The 24,132-nt window shown below is 36.8% G+C and overlaps 2 protein-coding genes across 2 annotated transcripts; both read right to left on the reverse strand.

Moving 5' to 3' along the window:
• Positions 1-143: 143 nt before the first annotated feature.
• On the reverse strand, positions 144-3,319 carry pih1d2 (PIH1 domain containing 2). Its single transcript, XM_067366176.1, has 5 exons — positions 3,107-3,319; positions 2,149-2,272; positions 954-1,202; positions 515-789; positions 144-388 (listed from the first exon to the last, which is right to left on the reverse strand). The coding sequence occupies exons 1-5, from the start codon at positions 3,290-3,292 to the stop codon at positions 254-256; spliced, it is 969 nt and encodes a 322-aa protein (XP_067222277.1). The 5' UTR covers positions 3,293-3,319; the 3' UTR covers positions 144-253.
• Positions 3,320-4,158: 839 nt separating this feature from the next.
• Positions 4,159-23,742, reverse strand: tmprss5 (transmembrane serine protease 5). Its single transcript, XM_067364357.1, is given in 15 exon segments — positions 4,159-4,167; positions 4,256-4,408; positions 4,539-4,681; positions 5,757-5,855; positions 5,946-6,130; positions 8,751-8,913; positions 9,009-9,052; positions 9,140-9,253; positions 9,783-9,918; positions 11,828-11,941; positions 12,017-12,115; positions 12,261-12,405; positions 13,365-13,385; positions 13,387-13,621; positions 23,048-23,742. Coding segments are annotated over 15 exon segments (2,355 nt in total).
• Between the last annotated feature and the right edge of the window lie 390 nt (positions 23,743-24,132).

Genomic DNA, 24,132 nt, shown 5'->3' on the forward strand with positions numbered 1-24,132 from the left:
TCAGTTAACAGCAATAACATAAAATAATTATCGTCTTTTAAGGTTCTTATAAATTTAAAAATAGATGTGTCTGTCTGTGAATAAAAAATATGCCTGTTGAGATGGGCCTTAAATTATTTATTAAAAAATGATGTAACCTTGAATTTGAATGTATGACTATTGATCTTTGAGGCAACAGTTAGTAATACAACTATATATTTCTCTGGAAGGTGTTTATATCCTCAGTTTCTGGATTAATAAGAGTGAACTGTTCTCATAACACAGTCACTAAAACATTTAGTATCTGTTTCTTCTTACTAAACGTTGCAGTGCATGTCTCCTCCTTCACCAACTCAGGAAATGCAAGATGGAGATAATAGATGTCCTCAACTTCCAAGAGAATGTCATCCTAAACAATAAAAACAACCTCTTATTAAGTCCACAACATGAATAAAAACCTTAAAAACTATGCACAACATAAGGGTTTTGTAATTAAAACTTCACCCCACACAGCTGCCCTACTGGAAATACTGACCCTAGAGATGCTGAGCTGACATTGTGACACAGATCTCACTCCAGGAAGCTCAACACTCAGCTTCAGGCTCCTAGATGAGCCGCTGCCATCAGGACAGACTGTGAGATGATGCCGGGGTTGTTGTGGCTGAGACTGGTCTGATTCTGTGCTGGAGATCACCTCAATGAGACCTGATCGGGCTGGTTTCTTCTCCTGCTCCATGCTCAGTTGGATGGATGAGTCCTCGTTACTCTCAGCCATTCGCAGTGAGGAGATCTGCTGCAGGAGTGATGGGGCTATAAAAATAGCGGTAGAATCACTTAATAATGCAAAATCAAATAATTTACATTCCAGCAGGTTCATAGTAAGGTTCTATACAATTAGCTAATCTCTGTAGCTCATAAAACCTGTAAGATGAAGCTCAAACTGTCTTTAAATTTCTAAAGTATGTGTATTTTACCTGGTTCAGATTGTGGTTCCTTGTCAGATGATTTGCATGTATGTGGTGACATGAGACGCTGCTTCATATCCTGAATGCTGCCTTTGAGTTTGTCTTTGGTGAGTTTGTAGCGTTGGGACAGACTCAGGTTGTGCTGTTGTTCAATGAAGTTCATAGCAAGCAGATGGAGCTTCTCTTTCTCATGTTTGTCTTTCTCTGTCATCTCCAGAACCTCAGGGTTGAAGGCCACATCAACGACACTATATCGCTCTGTAAAACACACAGGAAATCAGATAAGAAGGTGTTTAAAGGGTTAGTTCACCCAAAAATGAAAATAATAAAGTCATTTATTACTCATACTCATATGTCAGAACACAAATTAAAATATTTCTGATGAAATCCGACGGCTCAATGAGGCCTGCATCGCCAGCAATGGTACTTCCTCTCTCAAGATCCCTAAAAATACTAAAAAAATATTTAAATCAGTTAATGTGAGTACAATGGTTCTACCTTAATATTATAAAGCGTAGAGAATATTTTTTTTGTGCGCCAAAAAAACAAAATGACTTTTTAACAATATCTAGTGATAACCGATTTCATAACACTGCTTCATGAAGCTTCGAAGCTTTACGAATCGAATCAGTGGTTCGGAGAGCCAAAGTCACGTGATTTCAGCAGTTTGGCGGTTTGACACACGATCCGAATCACTGATTCCACACAAAAGATTCATAACACTCTGAAGCAGTGTTTTAAAATCGGCCATCACTAGATATTGTTAAAAAGTTTTTTTTTTTTGTTTTTTTTTGGCACACAAAAAATATTCTCGGCACTTTATAATATTTAGGTAGAACCACTGTAGTCACATGAACTGATTTAAATATGTTTTTAGTACCTTTATGGAACTTGAGAGAGGAAGTAGCACTGCTGTCTATTCAGGCCTCACTGAGCCATCATAGACAGCAATGCTTAATTTGAATATCTTAATTTGAAGATGAATGAAGGTCTTACAGGTGTAGAACGACATGAGGGTGAGTACTTAATGATGTTTATTTTCATTTTTGGATGAACTAACCCTTTAAGAATAAAGTCTAAGGAAATCAAGCAGGTTAACTGCAATACAAGACTACAATCCAATGCACAACAGAACAAATGCCGCATAAAGTGAGTCTTCTGGTAAAGAACAGCAATATGCAATAATGAGATGGAGTTTTTGTACTTTTCTCCTCTGTTACTTTCTCCATTTGTCCTCCACACACAGGAACAGGATCACTGTAAGAAGTGGCCGCTGGTACACGTTTCCAACCGCACATATTAATGTACAACATATCTTCCTTTGGTCCCTGAAAAAGTAATCAGAAAATCCTTCTCATTTCATAATTCACGACTTCATAATTATTTGTAAATGCCAGCCATTTTTAACTTCTGCTGTGGCACAATGGTTCAGTAAAATTATCAGTTGCAAATGCCATACTATGCCATGAAATATCATGAAATTTAAATGCCAATTCTTCAAAGTACTGCATGCTGTTATCATCAGGAATATGTCCAAAAACATGGTAATACCAAGTCATCAGTGTTGGGTAAGTAACTCTAAAAAGTAATTATGTATGAGCTACTGATTACATCATCAACAGTCTAATAAGATTACTGTACTAATTACTTGGATTTCTATTGGATTACTTATTTACTTTCTAAATCCTATATTCTTTCAAATATATCCTATAATCTTTCAAATATACAATACAATTGCAGAAATTGTTCTTGAACTGACCAAAGTGTGTAAAGGGAAATGGTTACATAAAAAACATACATTTTAACATTAAATTTTGATGTTAAATCCACTATTGTTTTATACAGAATTGTTCTATAGTCTACTCTATACATTTAATGTAATTACATCAGAACTGTAATTAAATGACACAAAAATTAAGAGTAATCCCTTACTTTACTTTTTCTAAGGAAAAATAATTCAAGTAAGTTACAGTAATTAGATTACTTAATATTTAATTACACTGGGTAATACCATATCAAAATAGGTAGCGAAATGTTTATGTCATCAAATCAAATTATAAGGCCTCTAAAGTTCTCTCATACAGCTGCAGTGGGCTGTTTGTTTGTTAGGATCTATAAAATCAGTGAAAACAGTTTCGCTAGAGGTTAAAGGTGTTGTTTACCAGTACAGCAGTGCGGATACAGGCGTGCGGCTGCGGCGGTGAGTAAAACTCCGCTCCCTCCCGAAACTGGCGTTCAATGAAGGTCCTGTAGGCCTCCGGATTATTCTCAGACATGTCATCTAACATCGACCAAAACTGATTCACCTGCTGCAGAGCTGCGTTATTATCATAGCCACTAATTTCCATGCTTAAAATGTGTCAAAACTACTGTAAAACTACTGTACTAGCCAACGAAAACTGTTTGGAACAAAACGGACGTTTCGCAGATACTATATTTAGTAACAAATGCTTGGTTTAACAAAAAAAAAAAAAAAAAGAACATCTTAAACTACAATATTTTGTAGAAAAGCTAGATAAATGGCCAGTGTCGGCGTTTCGACGTGCTAAACTCAAATGTTACCATAGAAACGAATCTAACACATGCACTGTTCTTCCGATAGATGGCGTTATTTAGTCAAAATAGCTGCTTCATTTGCAAGGGACACCAGAAAGCCGAATCCCCAACTGAGGCTCTTTCAAATATTTAGTTTTGTCTGTCTTACTGAAGATATTTGTACTCTAAAAACGAACAATTGTTTAAATCTAATGAAAATAAATAAATAAATAAAGAAAATCTTATTGAGTAACTACAAGCGACTGTGATTGGATGAAAAATACACGTGATTTAGCATTCCAAACATGTCACAACAACAAAATATAATCTAATATAATAATAATATAACCTTTGAAAAAAAAAAAGTAGCGTTCTGTGATGCTTGACAACTAAAATGTGTCTCTTTTCTATTTTTAGAATCAAGAATTTTATTTAAATAGAAAAATGAACAGGACAGGTCACATTGTTCTTTGTAGTAAATATCAAACATTTATTTCAAAACCACAATTTTCTTGTTAAGTAACACAACAGTAAACATGTCATGTACAAACATCTAAATGTAATCTTTACCTTGTTGCGTAAATGTCGAGGCTTTATACATCATAAAATATAATAAATAAAATAAAAGGCCACAGATCAGGATATTCTTCTCTTCTCTTCTACTATCAAACATCAGACTTTAGTAGCTCTAGGACAGGAATCAAGATACAAGAGCACAACATGAAGTTAATAGCAGAGTATATCTTTCAAAGGCCATTGTCTGTTCATTTACTTACCTCTATAATCTCATATATCCACCCTAAAAACTCAGCCACTTTGGTATAAACCCCTGGATGGTTTGGCTCAGCACAGCCTGTTCCCCAGCTGACAACACCAACCAGCCTCCAGACACTTTCATCCTGGCAAACCAGAGGGCCTCCACTGTCCCCCTTAGAAAATGAAGATTTATTACAAGGTCTTCTCACACATTTATTAGATAAATGTCATGTATTTGTGAAACAAAAAAAAAAAAACATTCTCCACATGACATGTATTTTGAGTAACATACATGGAGCTCACCTGACATGCATCTACTTTCCCCTCTGTATATCCTGCACAGAGCATTCGAGGAGTGATATCTCCATTGTACATGCAAGAGCTATTGCATTTCTTTGTGCTTATTAAAGGTACAGGTGCCTCTTTGAGAACCTCTGGTATATGAACTTCAAAAAAGAATTGAGATAATTTACAGTTACAAACAGTACAATGTCTTATGGCAGCTGTAAACACTCCTAAATCATAAAATGAATTTAAATAATATTTTTTAGGATTATGGACTTGTTTTGGCCACTAGAGGCCCTCATTGTGGGGGTTAGTTCAGCCAAAAATGAAAATTCAGTCATTAATTACTCACCCTCATGTTGTTCAACATCCGTAAGACCTTTTTTTAATCTTCGGAACACAAATTAAGATATTTTTGATAAAAGCCAGCGAGGCTTCCATTTTCAGCAATTGCACTCCCTTTTCAATGCCCAGAAAGCTACTAAAAACATATTTAAAACAGTTCATGTGACTACAGTGGTTCAGCTTTAATATTATAAAGTGAAGAGAATACTTTACGAAGCTTCGAAACTTAATGAATCATTTGTTTCGAATCAGTGGTTCAGAGTGCCAAAATCACATGATTTCAGTAAACGAGGCTTCGTTACGTCGTAAGTGTTTTGAAACTTCAATAGTTCATGTGACTTTGACAGTTTGATACGCTCTCCGAACCACTGATTCGAAACAAATGATTCGTTAAGCTTCATGAAGCAGGGTTTTGAAATCGCCCATCACTAGATATTGTGGAATAAAGTCACTATTTTGTCATTTTTGGTGCACAAAAAGTATTCTCATCACTTTATAATATTAATATTTAACCACTGTAGTCACATGAACTGTATTAAATTTGTTTTTAGTAGCTTTCTGGGCATTGCAAAAGGGAGTGTTATTGCTGGCGATGTCACTGAGCCATCGGATTTGATCAAAAATATCTTAATTTGTGTTCCGAAGATGAACAAAGGTCTTACAGGTGTGGAACGACATGAGGGAGAGTAATCAATGACAGAATTTTCATTTTTCGGTGAACTAACCCTTTAAGTTACCCAGCATTGTATCATGCTGCTCTGTTCAGTCAAGTTGCTTTGCTCCTCAGTTCTTTGCTCAGTGTTTAATGAGAGAAAAAAAGCTTTTCAAGCAAACCCTGGTCTTGACATATGCACATACACTTTTAAATATGCATTTGAAAAATAACAGTACCGTCATCTGGCTGTGTATATCCCCAACCAGAGATCCAGCACTGGGTCCCTCCTGGGAGATCATGGTCATACTGCGGTAGACACACAGGTCTGATGGTGTCTAAATGTGTAAAGAAAGAAATAGCAAATAGGCCTAATGAGATACATGATACGCAACGCATACTAACATGATTAATGTAGTATCGATCACCTGAGAAGTTCAAAGGAGTTCTTAATTTCACCAAAGCAATATCATTGTCATGAGTCCTATGGTTGTAATTCTTGTTGTAAATGATCCTCTCCACAGCAAAGCCTTGGTATTGAGCCAGTTTAGCTGAATTACTGGTTACAATACCAGCATAAACCACCCAACTGGACACTTGAGGTAGCCTGTAGCTTCAATAAACAAACATATCAGATCATATACACACTTAAAGGGGGGTGTAATGCTATTTCATGCATTCTGACTTATTTACACTGTTAAAGAGTTGCATTCTCATGCTAAACATGGCCAAAGTTTCAAAACATGAGTAGGACGTAGGACGTATGATGAGTATTTCAGTGCCAAATCCACTTCTTTCGGTTCCGGTACAGGATTTGGAAAGTTTTTTTCGAGTGTGTCCTGTATGACGTCAAAAGAGAACGGAATTCCTTGTATAAGCACTTCTCCCTGATAAGCGTGCGCACACACATCACCCAGAGCAAGAGCGGGAGCACGCCCATCAATGCGTTTCGTTAGGGATACAGAAGCCGAAAGATTTTTCAACAATGGCTGTGTCCCAATTTAGGGGCTGCACCCTTTGAAGGCTGCATACATCATCGAGGCAGTCTCATTTAAGAAAAAATTAGTGTTAGATTGCAACGCAAGAAAGAAATTACAGTATTTTACACCTCACAATGAATATCAGTCAATTTTATTATGGTTACTTTTCTTAAATATGACATCCTTGATGAAATATTGAGCCTTCAAATGTGATCTTTGAAGGATGCAGCCTCCGAAATGAGATGCAGCTCCTGTCACCAAAGAAGTGTGTTTTTGGTTGTGAGGGAAAGACCTTTTTCAGCTTCCCAAAGAACCCAGCATTAAGGGAACAGAGGATGATGAAGTTTTTTTTTTTTTTTTCGGGGCAGCAACGGAGTTATGCATGTTTGTTCCCGGAATTCTGTGATGAATACTTTGTAAAAAAGTCCCAGTTCGGCGCTGGATTTGCAGATCGGTGGTGGTGAGTAAAGCTGCATCAGATGTCTGTGTTTTGTTGGCAATCGGCACGCAAGAGCATATAATGTAAACAACACAAACATTTCTGTTCCTTTTTTTTAAAATGATGTAGCAGCTAGAATGCGATCTCTACGCAGAAGCTGTGCGCGCTCCTGACTTTTTAGCTACGCCCACAGCACTGACGGCGGACACACCTCCAGGATCTCGGCTTTTTTCAGAAAGACTCGGTTTAGCATATCTATCTTTTATAAATATGACAAAACTAAAGATGTTTCTATGAAAGATGCATATGTACTCAAGATTAACATGCGATTAATCCCCCCCCCCCTTTTAATCTGCTTATAATAAATTATTTTGCAGAGCACAGCATTTAACTGTTGGAAACTTTACTGGCATTATGTATTATGTTGCAGTGCCTGTCATCTATTTAATCCTGAACCTTTTGTATTCACTACACCACATTCCATCACTACTGTAAACAACTACTGTACACTGTTCCAGTGGGCGAGTCTCACAAAAACACACTTAACCCAAATATTATAACCCTGTTCCTGTTTTTTCTTTTGGTTTTCTTGTTTAGGTTTATGACAGGTTTTGTGAGATTCACCCAAATAAGTCAAGTCATACTTAAAGTCACCATGAAAAATTGACTTTTTTTAATGCAATATTGCAGTATTTATTATAAAAGAATTATCCATGCACATCATTATTTTTTTTATATTTTTTTAAATCATGTTCCCTTGTAATCATCAATCAAAATAACTTCCCCTCCCCCTCCCCAGCAACATCTCTTCCTTGATGTAAGGGTGGGGCAACCTGTGCAGCAAGAGTGCAGCAATAGCAAACCACAACCATCCCATCAATTCTCAATGGACAAAATCAAGTCCTACATTTTTCTTGTTCAAGAAACCGTTTGACTCAGATATACGCAGTGTTGGGGGTAACACATAACAAGTAACTTGAGTTACGTAATCAGATTACTTTTTCAATTAACTAGTAAAGTAACACATTACTTTTTCAATTTACATCAATATCTAAGTTACTTTTTCACAGTTGCTGATTGACAGCTCTCCTGTCATTGTGTGCGCTGTGTGAACATGATGGTTATTGTAGTTCTAGGCTAAATGTGAACATGCATTTACTCATCTCACTTGCATGAAAACATTCAGTATTCCTCAAAATAAATAAAAACAGTGAAATTCAATCTCAGAATTGTATGCAAACCTGTAATAATTAACTATATAAATATACTTTATGTATTTAATCTCAATTTATTAGCCAGTGTCTTTGCTGCTGACCTTCAATGAACTAATTAAACCATACTAATTAGCAAAAATTACTTTAGATTAGATTTGGAAATGAGTGTTGAACCTTCTGTATCCTATTCTTCTTTAATCCAGAACGGCAGCATAGCTGAAAGGTTTGTTTGAGCTGCGCCCTCTACTATACAGGTGTAAATATGCATTTCCTTCAGCCTGAGGCTTACTTATTTCACTTTTGGTTACATTTGCCAAAAATATAACTTTTTTTGTTGTTATTAAAAAACAAACAAGCAAGCCCAGCTCAGGTGAGAAAAAGTAACACAAAAGTAATGTAACACATTACTTTTCATAAAAAGTAACTAATTAACACAATTAGTTACTTTTTTAGGGAGTAACACAATATTGTAATGCATTACTTAATTAAGTTACTTACTTTAAAGTAACTTTCCCCAACACTGGATATATGTCACAGTAGGGAAGAACTACTGCAACTTCCATTTCATGACATGATTTTAATGTAAATGTAGAATCTTACTTATGGACACAATGAGCAGCTGTAACTATCCACTGGTTGGTGATGATGGATCCCCCGCATATGTGGCGATTACTGTAGTAGAGACTCACTTGCCAGGGCCATCTGCCTAGAGTAGCTTCCACACCTCCAATAATCCTAGGTAACTTTGCTCTGGTCCCGCACTCTATAATGCAGCAAATTTTGTGCGCTCAGACAGACAAGGTATGTGGATAGTAAGTATTATTTCAGACTTAAATGCTGTATTAAGTTAAAACTCACCAAAACATTTCAATGCTATAACCTTTCCTGTACTACAGCTTCCTCTAGAGTAAAAAAGAAAAAAGAAAAACTAAACTTATGACAGCTGTTGTTTTGGGTACTCATGTCTGTTAAAATGACTTCTTGATTACCTGAAACGCCATAAACTCTCCAAATTGCTTTGGTGTTCTGAGGCGATTTGGACAAATCCATCTGTGTAGTTCGGACCAATATCAGTCAGATTCACCCCTTTGTGCTTTGATAATCTGAAAGGTGAGGTTGTTTGACAAAACTCAGATGTTGCCACACTTGCTCAAAAAAATCCATTACTAAAATAAATTAATAAAACATCATCTAACGTCATTCCAAATGTCTTTCTGACCGTAGCCATTAGGTCATGTTTACACTTATGCATATCATATGCTCTACTTTACGACACTTCCATTGTACCTTTTCATCCTTTTTGGAACTTTTTTAACTTTCATTAAAACAGGTCTAAGATTCGGCAAAATATCTTCAATTGAGTTCCACAGTAGAAATAAAGTCCTACAGCTTTGGAGTGACATGAAGGTGAGATAATGATGACAGAATTTTCATATTTTCTTTAATATTCTTGGAAATGCCTGTATTCAGCACACGTCATGCCTTGAATTAGAACTGACTTCAAAGTACATTTCAGCACTGCTGTCACTCTATGAATGGTTGACCTACAGAAAACAGCCACAGCTGGTACTCAAGTGAAAGGTGCTGAAAGCTGAAAGTGTGTGTGTATGATTGAGCTGTCAGCATGCTCACCTCAGATAGCCCAGCTGTCGACAAACGAGCGTTCCCAGAGAAGAGTTCCACCTCTCGTAACATACGGGCAGCCACGTCTGTAGCTTCTCCAGCTGGATCTCCAGAAGAGAGTTCTCGACACTGATCCTGTAAAACACTGAGCCCCATTCAGTCAAAATCACTTCTAAAACAACAAACTGTAGTGCTGTGGATGGGACTGCTGTCATGAGATATGATATTTTAATTGAATTTGTTTGAAGGATATATTTAAAATAAAAATGATGTTGAAATTGTTTATATTTTTTGCTGGCACAAAAACAACAAAGTAACCTCATTAGGGTGCATCACGTACATTTATATTAAATACAACAAAAACACCATCATTTAAATAACCAACTGAAAACACAAACGTAATAAACAATTGAGCAGCAAGCATGAGGATATTTATTTTCGATTCTTTTCTTCCCTATCTCTAGCACTCCAGACACAAATAACCAGGGTTGCCAGGTTTTCATACCAAAACCCATCCAATAGCTCCTCAAAACTAGCCCCAAACTAGCTCAATCGCATTTCAACGGGGGTCCCACGGTAAAAATTGCATTCCGAGGGTAAAATCTGCGTTCTTGGCGGGGATCCCCTGGTAAAATTTGCATTCCAGGAGCTAAATATCACGTAATTTGGGGTCGATTTAACCTGCAGACATGAAAATCAACCCACGGCAACAGTGTAAAAGTAGACCAATTCCACGGGAAAACCATGGACATGGCAACACTGCAAATAACCATCCACAGCAACCCTATCAGGGTTATTATAGTTAACTAAAACTAAAAATATAATCATAAAACATTTTTTTTTGTTAATAAAGTAACAATAAATACATAAAGTATATGCACATTACTCCCGATTTCTCTAAACATAGGGACAAAAAGATGTCATTCAATAAATGGGAAAACAAAGTAACTTGCGTTACTTGTTTGAAAAAGTAATGTCTCGGTTACGTATGTAACCCTCGTTCAGGGAATAGCGACGTACGTCAGAAGTGAACCGACCAATTGGGATAACGCATGAGATTCGGTTCACTTTTGAAGTACGTCGAACGTGACCGACTGAAAGGGAACGTCTCGGTTACGTTTGTAACCCTCGTTCCAAAAAGAAGGGAATGGAGATGTACATCACAAGTGAACCGACAATATCCCAATTCGTCGGTTCACTTCTGATGTACGTCGAACGTGACCAACTGAAAGGGAACTTAGATATTTTGTTATAAATTCAAAAGTAAAACATTACTTTACAAGTTACTTGAAAAAAGTAATCTGATTACATAACTCATGCTACTTGTAATGCGTTACCCCCAAGACTGCTTGCTACAGAGTATTGTTTAGGAGGAAAGATTCATTAGAATTAATCACATTTTCATTTAAAGGAGAGGTCAATTTAGGACTTTCCTTCACTATTTATAGGAGTGCTTAAAATGAACAAATTCACTAGAATTCATCAGACTTTTCAGAGCTTTCATATGAGGGAGTAGATGTGAATTTAGGATGAAAGATTCACAATGAATCAGTCTTTCCATCGCTAATTATGAGGGTAGCCTACTATTAAAAACAAATGAATCAGACTTTTCAAGGCTGTATGAGGAAATCAGGAAGAGGACAGTTTAAAATGAATGATTTACTAGAATGAATCAGAATTTCCATTATTACATATAAGATAAAGGACTATTTAGCCATGTTTGACTATTCCATTAGCTCAGAGATTACAAACAGCAGTATAACGTTTTCAAAAAGCATACCGTGAAAGTTACACTATGTTGAAAACTGTTACTCTACTGAAAAATTTAGTAACGTCACTTCTTTCATTTAGTTAAAACACCGGTTATTTATTTTTCACTTTCTCTCCCTTTAGTTTGCTTCTCTTGTTTATGTGTTTGTTACAGCTTTTACTGGGCATTATGTCACTTTGTTTGTAATGCAAGTGAGTTTGGATGAACGTCCACTCTGCTGTTTACCTGCTGTGTGGGTCTGTTGTTTTTACAGAGTTTGCACACAAAGGCTTGGGACAAATACCTTTCCTGGGGTCTGTCACAGAGATGTCCTCGGTTACATTGCAGAAGGATGTGTCTTTGGCGTCTCCCAGGCTTGCAGGGCTCTGAGCTGAATTAGGCCTTAAGAGAATTTTCACTGGACAAATACATTAAATATTTCATTTGATTACGCAAAATGTGACTAAAGCTTTTCAATAATTGAACTTCTTACCTATGAACCAAACTCCAATGACAACACCTCCCAGAAGACACAGTACACACAGAGCTGCAAACACTCTCACCAGTTTATGGGCCGACACTTTGCCGGACACTGAATGAAATAATAGCAATAAACGCTCATGGGATGCCCAAAAAGCTGAAAACCATGCAGTTATGTTTCTGTGAAGAAGATTTTTTTAAATGACCATTGCAAATGTTTTTAAAGGAACAGATGTCAGGTGTAGTAAAATACTTGCCTGGATGAAGAAACTGCAGTTCTCTGAGCCAGGTGGGATTGTTCTGTCCCGTCTCAACCCTGTCCACCTGCAGATGCTCTGTATGGAAAGATTGTCTGACCACCACAGGATTCTCAATCACTGCCACAGCATCTCTACTGAGACTCTGTAAGATATGATCAATCCCAGTGTTATATCCATAATAATAAGACAATAAAAGAGATCTGGTGTCATAAATACACCAAAGTAAATGAACCACTATTGACTTGTGTTCAGAATAAAACCCCTGTTTGTACTGCTTTTCTAAATTCAAAGGAAATCCTGATGACATACTTTGTCAAAAGCTGCATTGTACAAAAGCTAAAAACAAACAAACAAAACAAATCTAGTCAAAACTAGAGTTCTGTTTCCCACAACGTAATGCAACATTTCATCAATCTCGATAGACATTTTTTGTGACTAATTGTAAGTCATGTGAAAATGTTTCAGTTTTAATATTTTTCTTTTTGCATATACTGTATACTGTATATTATGAACTACAGTATTTCAGAAAATAGCGCACAGTTTAAAGTATAAATGATCAAGGATCACATGAGAACAACATTACATGCAAATGTTTTCTGATTTAGTGTGCTGATTTTGTGACCATCAAATCAATTGTTTACATTTAAGTCGTCATATGTTACAGAAAAAAAAAGAATAGCAGCAATGCAATTCAGCGTATTACAGCATATATATGAAATAACTTGAAATTAGTTTCTCTAAGTAGCAGTATTTAAATCAGTAATGTTATGTAACACTATCCGACATCACAAAATTAGCTTAATTCACTGTAAAATAAAGTTATTTTAAGTAGTAAACAAACAAATATATATATTTTTATATATTTTTATAAGTTATAATAAAATGTGATTTTCTACATAAAACAGTGCTATTTTAAAAAAGCGCCAACAGGTTATTTGTTGAGAAGAAAAACACATTTTAGAAAGACTTTCAGCTTTAATATTGCTAAAATCTAACTGATATTTCACAATCTCTTACTGACTGACCAAAAAAAACAGCATCTTTCCAAACATAATAAGAGATTAAAGATATGCGTCTGAATTTCAGTACACTAGGACTCACCATGTTTTGGTTGTTTGAATCCAGGGGTTTCCTGGTGGCAGCTGCTCGGACTCTCTCTCATCCACTCACCTCCATCACAGCAGAGATGCTTCACACCAGCAGCTGTCTGACCATTGAGCAGAATGCAACTCTGGATTTTCACTTCACAAAGAGACAATGAGGTCAGCAGCGGAGCAAAGAATGAACCCGTTGTTTTACCAAGGGGGTCATGGGGCCTATCCTGACTGCCTGAACTAGCCCTTTGTAGGGCTAAACATCTCCAAAGATATCCCCCTTTCACTGATAGGATACAGGCTGCTTAGCACCACCCTCACCTGAGCCAGCAGCGTGTCCTGTACCACACACCTGACACTTCACAGCTTCTGGAGAAAGGGTTGTAATTGAGAACTGAGGAAAAAGTTACATTTGGTGTCTCTGATTTGGAGGTCTATCTCACTCACATCAGTTATCAATGTTAGGTTATTAATGTTCAATGAGAACAGTCTGTGTTGAAAATATTACTGCCATTATTTTGTCTAACACTTCAGTTGTGATAGAAAATGAATCATCGGTCTTGTAATTTTCATTAAAAAAAATAAATAAAAGTGATAATTAAAAATAATGTGTATATTTTATTAATAAAATTGTGGTTCAGTGTTGTATAGAAAATTTTGAGAACATTTCACTAATAAAACCAAGAGATTTTTTACTATTTGGAAAATCGGATGCTGCCTTCACATGCTCTCGGAATTATCGTGAATACGATTTTCCATGGTAAAAATTGCACATGAATGCCCCTCCATTTCAAAACATGAATGCGATGAGCTTGTAATCACGACGTGGAAATTGTTGTGAATGTTAGATTGTAGCACCCCTGACAGCAACATAGTGTTGGGCCCACACCTGATCTGCATGTAATCCACATGTACCAGATGTGGGCCGGATCTGGGCCACACTATGTTGCTGTCTGGGACCTGCAGAAAAACTCCTCCATATGAAAAATATAAGTCCTTAAATTCAATTAAAAAGTTATTTGGTGGGCCTAACAAATGTGTCGCAAATCACTACATTGCTTCCTTCATGGCTTTTCAGCAACACCACTTCTTGCGCTACATGCAAAAACAAGCATATAGGCCTACAAATCAACCCATGTAGTCAGATTCATGAACAAATAACTCTATATTCTTTAAATGAATTTTGAATTTGGGAGCTTAAATGGTTTGAAATATCTTGACTGAACTCTCCAAAATGTATCAGAGCAGTTTCTGTATCAACATATGACTTGTTTATCAAATGATAAGTTTCAATACATCAGTGCTGCAATATAATTAAGTACAGCTTATCTTTTTTGACCATTATCCTAATTTGTATAAGCTATAGCCCTATCAAGCATAATAAGAAAATAAAATGTTACCTAAAAGAAAAGAAATGCATTTTTTTTTTTCCTCATATCTCACTCCAAAAACATTTTGGTGGGTCTCTAGAGTCTAGAATAAATTATTTAGGGTCTTAGCATGAGAAAGTTGCCTTTATGCTGAATTAAGTATTGTTTATGTCACACACTGTGGCTGTAGTTATAGATATCTTATGAGACAATACGATATTCCTGCAATACCAGAGCAGTTTTAGGACCGCATTTCTAGGACCCTCGTTTTTTTTTGTGACAGCGCCACCTATCCAATTCTACTCCAACTGAGGAGACTTGATTCAAATTTCAAACATCAGATGCAAAGACTAGACCCATGGAAATTATATATATTAAAAAAATTTAATTTTAAACTTGAATGTGCAAAGCTTTTGACACAAAACACAGAAAATAGTTTTTCTTTCCAAGTAAACTAAATTTCAAACCAGAATATAATAGTTCATATATTGAAGCAAATTAGATTAAATAATCCATTTGAATACACAATCAGAATTGGACTGACAGTGTGAATGTAGCCTTATTTTCAAATTTGGGATGTAAATTCATTCACTGATCTGATGATCAGTGATGCTACTTTTTTAATATTAGGGCTAAAGTATGGGTAGAGTTTCTCAGTAAAAGACTGACCAGTAAAAGAATGAATGACAGCTCTGCTTTAACTGTGTTATCAAAACACGTTTGTTATAGCAAAAAAACACAAGAGAAATTCTGATCAGATGAACTGGGTTATTTAGTGATGGTGATTTAATCATCATAGAGTGTCTTGATTCACTGATCATCAGCAGAGTCTAAATTATGAATGTATTATATGTGACCTGATCAAGCAAAATGATTCACAGTGACCCAAATTTCAAAACTTGAGAAAATCGCTTTTAAAATGTTTTGCCCGTTTTTTTTTTTTGTTGATATCTTTCAAAATCCATTGCATTTAAAGGGATAAACTATTTATTTTACAGCTTAATTTGACCAAAGACATTTATATATATATATATATATATATATATATATATATATATATATATATATATATATATATATATATATATATATATATATAAAAATGCTATTAAACCAGGCTGAAGCTAAAATTATTTTAAAGTATTTATTTGAATTAACCCTTTAAGACCTGAAGGCTTTTTTAGAGTTCTTTTTTTTTTCTTTTCTGAGCGACACACACAAAAGTAGACTCATAACTCCAAAACTCTAGCAAGGAGAGTCAAAAGGTAGGTATCATTTGATAGAAAACATTTTAAAATTTAAGAAAATATAAATTACATTACATTTGGACATTATCTTGCTGAGAAACAACTGATAAAAGACAAAAAAAAAAATCTTTTTTTTATTTGACATGGAATAACTCAGGAACACAATAAGATCGCTAAAAAAATGTTTTTTTGGTTATGTTCTCCTATATGTGAGCTGCATCTGGTTCAAATTTCGTGGTGATATTATAAAGAATAGTTTGAAAAATTGTTGTTCATTTTTTTTCCGCAGCCAGGTGGCGCCAACGGGCGGTAAACTCCGGTTTAGTGGTGCTTCTCAGCACTCGTTAGGAGTTTTTCAAAATGGTTAGATGCATTAAAAAGATGAGATTCTAAGATTTAAAATGATATCTATTATGTGTTATTCCACGTTGGAAAACGAACATGGATGGGTCCGGGAACATTGGATACACACTGCATCCCGGAGAGATGAGAGACATGTTTTTAGCCAAGTATGTTAAATCATTTCGTGAGTAATATCTTGTGATCAACGCAATATATTATATTGATTTTGGATTCATTTTAATCTTGAGAATCTGCTTTAAATATTGATGTGCGATTTTTATGATCTGTGCATTTTTCATGAAGTTATGAGCACGTGAAATATACATAGGCTACTTGTATTCAGTTAGCTGCTGTGCTATTTTTGTTGTAAACGCATATTACTCAGACTCATTAGAGGGTGAAAACAACGCAACAGAAGCATGTTGGAGGCTTGATATGAAAGTTTAAAGTCTTTGGTTTTGTATGCAAAAAGATTTTTTGTGTTACCTATATGGATTCAATTTTTATTGGCTTTTAAAGAGAGACACGCAAATAGGAGTTTTATTTTATAAGGCGCGCTAGTCTGTCAGGAGGATGGCTGGACCGATCGCGTGCCTGTCAGTCGAAACGGGGCTTCCCATTGTTAAAAATCAGCGTTTAGGTCAGTGTGTTTACATTTCTAAGCTTTTTGATTGGTTCTATACAACGTGTAACACCATATTTGTAGAGCAGAGATAGTGACGTTTCAGGGGATACCGGGAAATGCTCATAAGTGACGAGAGGAGTTGAGAAGTTCATTTCCAGCGAATTTAGTAAAACCATGTCAAATTTAATAGCCATTTAAATACCTTTACTCGATTATCTGGACTACGAAACTTTGGGAGATTATTTTTGAAAGTCTGTTCTTTGAAATTAGCTTTAAAAAAAAATCGATTTTTTCATTGTTTTTCCACATTATTTCCACATTATTATTATATATCTTAACCCTTTAACTGTCACCCCCACTTTTTTTTTAGACAAGAAAATGCACTATCCAAACTTAAATGGTTGTAATTCAAGAATACTTTGGAGTATAGACATAAGGCTGGTCTTGTTTTAAAGATGAAATTAGGCAGATTATTGTAGATGTGACATAACTTATATAAGTGAAACAGAAAAAAAGTTATAGAAGTTTAAGTTTATGAAAATGTAAAATGTAAAAATATAATATTTTATATTTTATATAAAATATATATTTTGCAAAACAAGTTTTACTCCAAAGCTGCAAGGAAATCAAAGCCAAAAATCTGAACAAGTTGTGTTCCAAATTTCAGGTTGATATCTCAAAAAAATGAGCTTTCAGTAAGATTTTGTTTGGGCGCAGTACCACACTTTTTCACTAAATGACAACCAAGCTCCATTACTGACCATATAAAGGCGCCTCCATTTCCATATATGGTTTGAGTGATCTGAACCATATATTTCCATTATTTTCATTCAATTTATGAAGTAGACATCCTATATAGAAGTAATATGGGAAGTTTGGCAGAATTTGATATGAATTCAGCCTCTAATAAACAAAAAAATAACATGTGGGTTATAGATCGCCGCCATAATCATAAATGTATTTTTTTTTTCTATTAAAAACATTTTCAGACCTTTTTTTCTCAAAAAATTGAATGGATGTTATCTTTTGAACTCTTGGCATGAAAACAAACATGTTTCAACCAATCTTTAATGATTTTTCATGTTCATCGCTATTTCAAAATAAAGGTCTGAACATGCCTTATGAGTATGAAAATATGCTGGTTGCAAATTGATAAATTACTGCTCCTCTGTAATTTATATTGAAAATCGGTCACCAAATATGTAAACTACAGATTCTAAGCTTTCAAATGATATATAGTTTGTCAAGATTAGTTTAGGTTTATTATAGAATATTACTGTTTTAAATATGTAATGGCAAACGCCCCACCTGTGAGACGGTGACAGTTAAGGGGTTAAAATAGAACGTTGCGACTTCCGACTCATTTCGCCAGATCAGGTCACATATGTTAGGGTTTTTTTTTTAAGTTCATTATACAGACAGAGTTTTGAGCAGTGCCTTTTAGACTCACACATACATCATGAATCAGTGTATGATCCTCAACAATGGTAACACTAAACAAAAATCTTTTTTGTGACTTTAGTAGCTTGTTTTGTGATGTTCAGAGCTAATCTGTTTATCTTAAAATTTTGTCACCATTGTTGAGGTTCATACGCAGAATCTTGATGTCTGTGTGAATCTACATGACACTGATTGAATAATTTCTGCAGAATGATAAAAACTTTCAGAATGTCAAAACAAAATGGGATTTCATGCATTATCATAGGACTGTAACAACATAAAAGAAGAAACAAAATATTTTATTTTACCACTGAGAGTTCTCCTAAATAGCAGTAAAAGTTCTTAGCTAAGAGTTTTCTCTTAAAACCTATTCACAAAGCTGCTGAGAGTAACTTTTACTAAGGAATCGACTAAAGTCTTAAGCTAAGAGTAAGGGCGTGGCTGACCTCGTTGCTATGGAGAATACACACAGTGATTGGCTGATAGGGGAGGAGTCAGAGAATTAATCAATATTGTAGAATGAGGTGTTTCCATATTAAAATGGTTTATTTAAGGTTTTAAAATACAAATGTTGCCCTATAACATTTTTTTTTTTAATAAAAATGTTGCCATATTGTTGCCATAAAGGTTTTAAAATGTAGGTGTCACTAATTAAACTATATACAGTTAATTGTCCACCTCTTGGATGTTTTTATCTCAAGGGAATGCAGAATTCACCCGACAAATTATGTTTTATAAACAAAGTTTGGGAGAAACATATTCAAACTGTCTTTCTAATCAGCTCGAGAGGAGGTATATATACACAGACAAGAGCCTATAGCAGGGGTACTCAACAGGCGGCTCGCGGGCCGCATCCGGCCCGTCAGCATTAAATTTGTGGCCCGCATCATGCTACATATAAATGTATATTTATTATAATTTGCGTCTAAAATTAGCGTGAATATTACTTCGTTTTTTTACACGTACACAAGGGTAGGCGTACAGTGCGCGTGACGCTGTAATCATCAGCAGAGAACGCGTCTAGTGTACGCGCGCAGCACAGTTTTTCTAACCGCAAAGAACAATATAAACTGAAGGCACTTTGCACGCGCGCATTGAATAGTTTTTGCACTAATTTAGTTTGTCCACAAGGTGTCAGCACTGAAACGGGCTGTTGTTTCAGTCTGAAAAGAAACGGATAAGACGGAGTAAGAGTAACAACAAACACAATAGCCGACCGTGTTGAAGAGCGCTTGTTTGAGGGGATTAAAAGATACCAGCAACTCTAATTTTAAACAAGTACAAGACATTTTATTGTAACTATTTGAGCGAAAAAGACTAGACAATCATGAATCTCTCTAGTGCGCATGTGTCGAGCACTTTGTGTTCGTGAACGCCATCAAAGGCGCAAGTAAAAAACAAAGTAACCTTATTTTTCCATGATGAAATGCAGTTGACATTCCTCAAACTTTGCAGTGTGTAAGTTGCCGAGCAGCATGAAAAACAAACCTTTTATTCTTAATGTCAATGTGTTATAAACAGAAAGCAAGCAGCGCTCCCATTAAAGATCTGTCATCACATAATTGAGCTCACGGAGAATATCCGATTTATCAATGTGATTGAACATTTAAAAAAAAAATAAAAATTTTTTTGGATTCTTACCAAATTAAAAGGTAATAATAATATAAATAATAAAACGTTTATTCTCTGAGTATAAATAGGTGCTATAAAAAGTGTTAAAAAGGTGCAATGGAGTATAAAAAGACTATAAAAAAAGTGCAATGTTTTCGTCTTACGGACAAACTCTTATCAGCCAGTGAACAACAGCCAGACCTTAAATTTCTTGTGAAAAGAAATGAAATAAGGATGAATAAGGAATGAATAAGGATTTCTTTTCATCAGTTCTTGTTTTTCTTTATGCATTTGTACATTAAGAATACAGCAAGACAAGCTATTAATCATTTTTTTAAATGCCATTTATCATGTTAAGTGACACTTTAAAAAGGACACCATACTATTAAGACTTAGCTAGATAATAAACTGCACTTTTAGTAAATAAACAGTAAAACTACAAATATTGTCTTAAGTAGGCCTAAAAAGTCTTACGATCCAAGTTATAACTTGTGGCCCCTCGCGTTTCATTTGGTTGAAATGCGGCCCTCTTGGCCTCTGAACTTGAGTACCCCTGGCCTATAGCTACTTCGACAGTTTTCTGCATCCCTTCGCCAACCTGCTCCTCACTCTCAGCTGGGATACAGGGAGAACTCTGGGTTTGGGCTAAATTCCTTGGACAGCACGCCAGATACGCTTATATATATTTTTTTTTTTTCGCTCTATTCAATCATTTGTAAGTGTGAACCATAGACTGTAAAAAAAAGAACTCATGAAAACCACTGCCAGAGGTAATCAGACAATATTTCATTATTTGTTAAAGTTTTTTTGGCATCTCATCGTAGATTCAAATCTATAAATCAAAATGTATTGCATTTATGAAGAAAAAGTTCAGCACTTAGGGCTCTATCGCTATTGCCCATATACAGTGTCTTTGGGTGGATTAGGACTGTTTGTGATTTGGTCTTAGTGACTCAGGAGTCCTCTTGACTACTCCTAGCATTTCGCAGATTTAGGAGCTAGTTTTAGCGCTAAAATGCTCTGTGAAACACTCTTGAAGCTACAATTTAGGACTCGTAAAATTAGAATTGTCACGCCCACTATTTTTAAGAGTTTCTCCTAAATCGGCAAGTTAGGAGCTACTTTTAGCCTTAAGATGTTTTGTGAATACGGCCCCAGTATGATGATGCTGAGCAGCCAAACCCAATTTGAGAAGGAGTTTTTTTTTTACCTCACAATTATTTTTAATAAATGCTTTAGAAACACAGAGTTACAACAACTGGAGAAAAAAAAAGAGTCAAAACGTCAAGGGTTGGTTGGTATTACTCTCCATAACGGTGACATTTATAAATTATGAAGTAAATTTATAAATTATAAATTATGAAGATTTGTATGAAAGAAACAAAGTCAGAGAGGTTTGTCTGTGTTTAATGTTGTTTCTGTTATCTGAGTTTTGTGAGGTCACCATTGTGCTGGAGAATAGCTCCTGTGCTTCAGTCAGTGATCCAGAAACACTGTTCTGCTGTATGTTGCTTTATTTAAAGAAGTAACTGTGTGGTTGCTGATGCAGTGATACAGCGATACAGCAGTTACATTAGCTTATGTTATATTAATATTTTAAAGAAAAGGTTTCATAATATTAATCCAGGTATTACCTGTAAAAAGCTTTTTTTTTGTAAGAAATTTAAGAAAAAATTGTTTTTGTTTGAAGGCACTTTTGTTAGTCGGTTTAGCTCTAATTTTCAATTAAATTTTTTTGACAAGGCCAGCAGGGACGTTCTGAGAACATTTCCAAATAAAGTATGGCTCCTTAAACATTCAGAGAACGTCTTGAATGTTCTGTGAAGGTTCACCAAATAATGTTAAAACCTTTATGGTAACAATATGGCAACATTTTATTTTGACTTTGGAAACATTTTTATTAAAACATATTTATTTGAATAGGGCAACATTTGTATTTTAAAACCTTTCTTTTATGCTGCGTTCACGTCACCTCGTATTTACCGGATTCTTGAAATGACAACACGTGACGTTATATTCGGAGCTGTTCATGTCCTTGGACTGGGAATTATGCGTTTCCATGGCACCACTATCAACGCTTAAATGAATCTACAGCGGTCAGGTGGTACAGCAGCCACGTGGTACATGTGGGAGCTATCAGAAAACTCCCAGCTTACAAGCTGTAATTACGAGCTCTACGAGGACATGAGCGCTTTTTACAAGCTAGAATCTCGTAACTACAGGAATTACGAGGTCGCGTGAACGCACCTTTAGACTTCAGTCTATTCCTTAGTAAAAGTTTGTCTCAGCAGCTTTGTGAATAGGTTTTAAGAGAAAACTCTTAGCTAAGAACTTTTACTGCTATTTAGGAGAACTCTGTGGTAAGATAAAATGTTTTGTGAATACGGCCCCTGTTATTTATCGGTGATTAAATTATTTAAAGAAAGCGATCAAAGAAAGCTCCCTTTGCAATCGTTGGAGCAGCGCGCGCTGGAGCTGTCAATCAAACAGCGCAAGTTTATCTGTGACTGATGCCCAAAACTCCCGTTTTATTAAGAGAATCTCTTAGTTAGCCTACATCGCGTTTGCACTGTTAGTGAAGGAAATTGAGTTGCAATGACAAGATCACTGCTTTCATTCACTCAACATGTCTGTGATCGGCAGTGTTCATCTCTGCAACCTTTCATGCCACGATCTCAATATAATGCCGTAGATTTGAATGTAGGCTAATGGAACACTTTTGACTTTTCATGATTAGTTAACCATGAGGGATCAGTGCGATCGGAGGAAAGGCGTAAAGAAGCGTGCTGGGCCATGTATGGGCCAGAGCATCGACTTCCTTCGAGAAGAATGTTGGGCAATGAGAGTTGTCTTCTGAAACGAAATTCGCTGGGTAGGGCACAGCGAGCTCTTGGCTAGGTTGACCCTGAGACCCAGACATTGTAAATGGCTGAGGAGCACGGATCTGTGGTGTTCCAGCTCGACTCGCGCACGGGCTAGGATGAGCCAGTCGTCGAGATAATTCAGGAACCGGATTCCCATCTGCCTCAGAGGGGAAAGCGCCGTGTCCATGCACTTGGTGAAAGTGCGAGGAGCCAGAGACAGCCCGAAGGGCAGGACCGTATATTGGTATGCCACCCCCTCGTATGCAAATCTCAAGAATCGTCTGTGACGGGGGGCTATCTGGATGTGAAAGTACGCATCCTTCAGGTCCAGCGAGCAGAACCAGTCCTCGGGGCAAATGTGCCCGAGGATCTGATTCAGCGTCAGCATTTTGAACTTCCGTCTCATGAGGGAGTGATTCAAAAGTCTGAGATCTAGAATGGGTCTGAGACCACCATCCTTCTTGGGGACCAGAAAATAGCGGCTGTAAAAGCCTGACTCGCTCTCTGTCGGGGAGACTATTTCCACAGCTCCCTTCTTTAGCAATGTCATAACTTCGGCCCGGAGGACATGTGCATCGTCTGGATCGACCGAGGTCTGAAGCACCCCGCCGAAGCGAGGGGGCCGTCTTGCAAACTGGAGCGAGTAGCCCTGGGTTACGATCCCCATAACCCAATCCGACACATCGGGGATGGCCCTCCAGGCCTCGGCCCGAGTGGCGAGGGGTTGAATGATATCGGATGACGGACCGCCGTTGAGGGGGTCGTACACCGAGAGGGGTGGAAGAGGAAATTTGCTCTTTTTGAGATGAGGTAAAACATTGTTCGCCGTGAAAACGGCGTTTGGGCTGGGCGCAACAGGAGTGGGCCCATCTATCACTTGGAGCATGTTTCCCACGCCCGGAATTAAACGAGGCGGAGGGGAAATTACTCATGGGAGCTTTTGGGGCTGTCCGGTCGCAACGGGACGATCCCCCATCCTCTTCCTTCCTGACGAATTAGGACGACTTCGGAGGCACCGGGTCCAGCACAATCTTGGGCCGGGGTCCCTGGCGTCTCGGGAAGGGAGGGCGCTTCGCAGGGCGTGAGCGCTGACGATGCTCCTGGGGCGGCGCCACCTGTGTTACGGGTGGGGCTGGCTTGTTCTGCTGAGCCGGCGCAGTCCTGGGGCGGCTGGAAGCAGAGCTGGAGCGCTTTGGCAAGAAATGTCTCATAGCCTGAGACGATTTCTGCGCAGCAGTAAAGCGCTCAGTGAAGCCGTCCACTGCATGCCCGAAGA

This window comes from Chanodichthys erythropterus, chromosome 17 (genome assembly GCF_024489055.1).
Source record: "Chanodichthys erythropterus isolate Z2021 chromosome 17, ASM2448905v1, whole genome shotgun sequence".
Lineage (NCBI taxonomy): Eukaryota > Metazoa > Chordata > Actinopteri > Cypriniformes > Xenocyprididae > Chanodichthys > Chanodichthys erythropterus.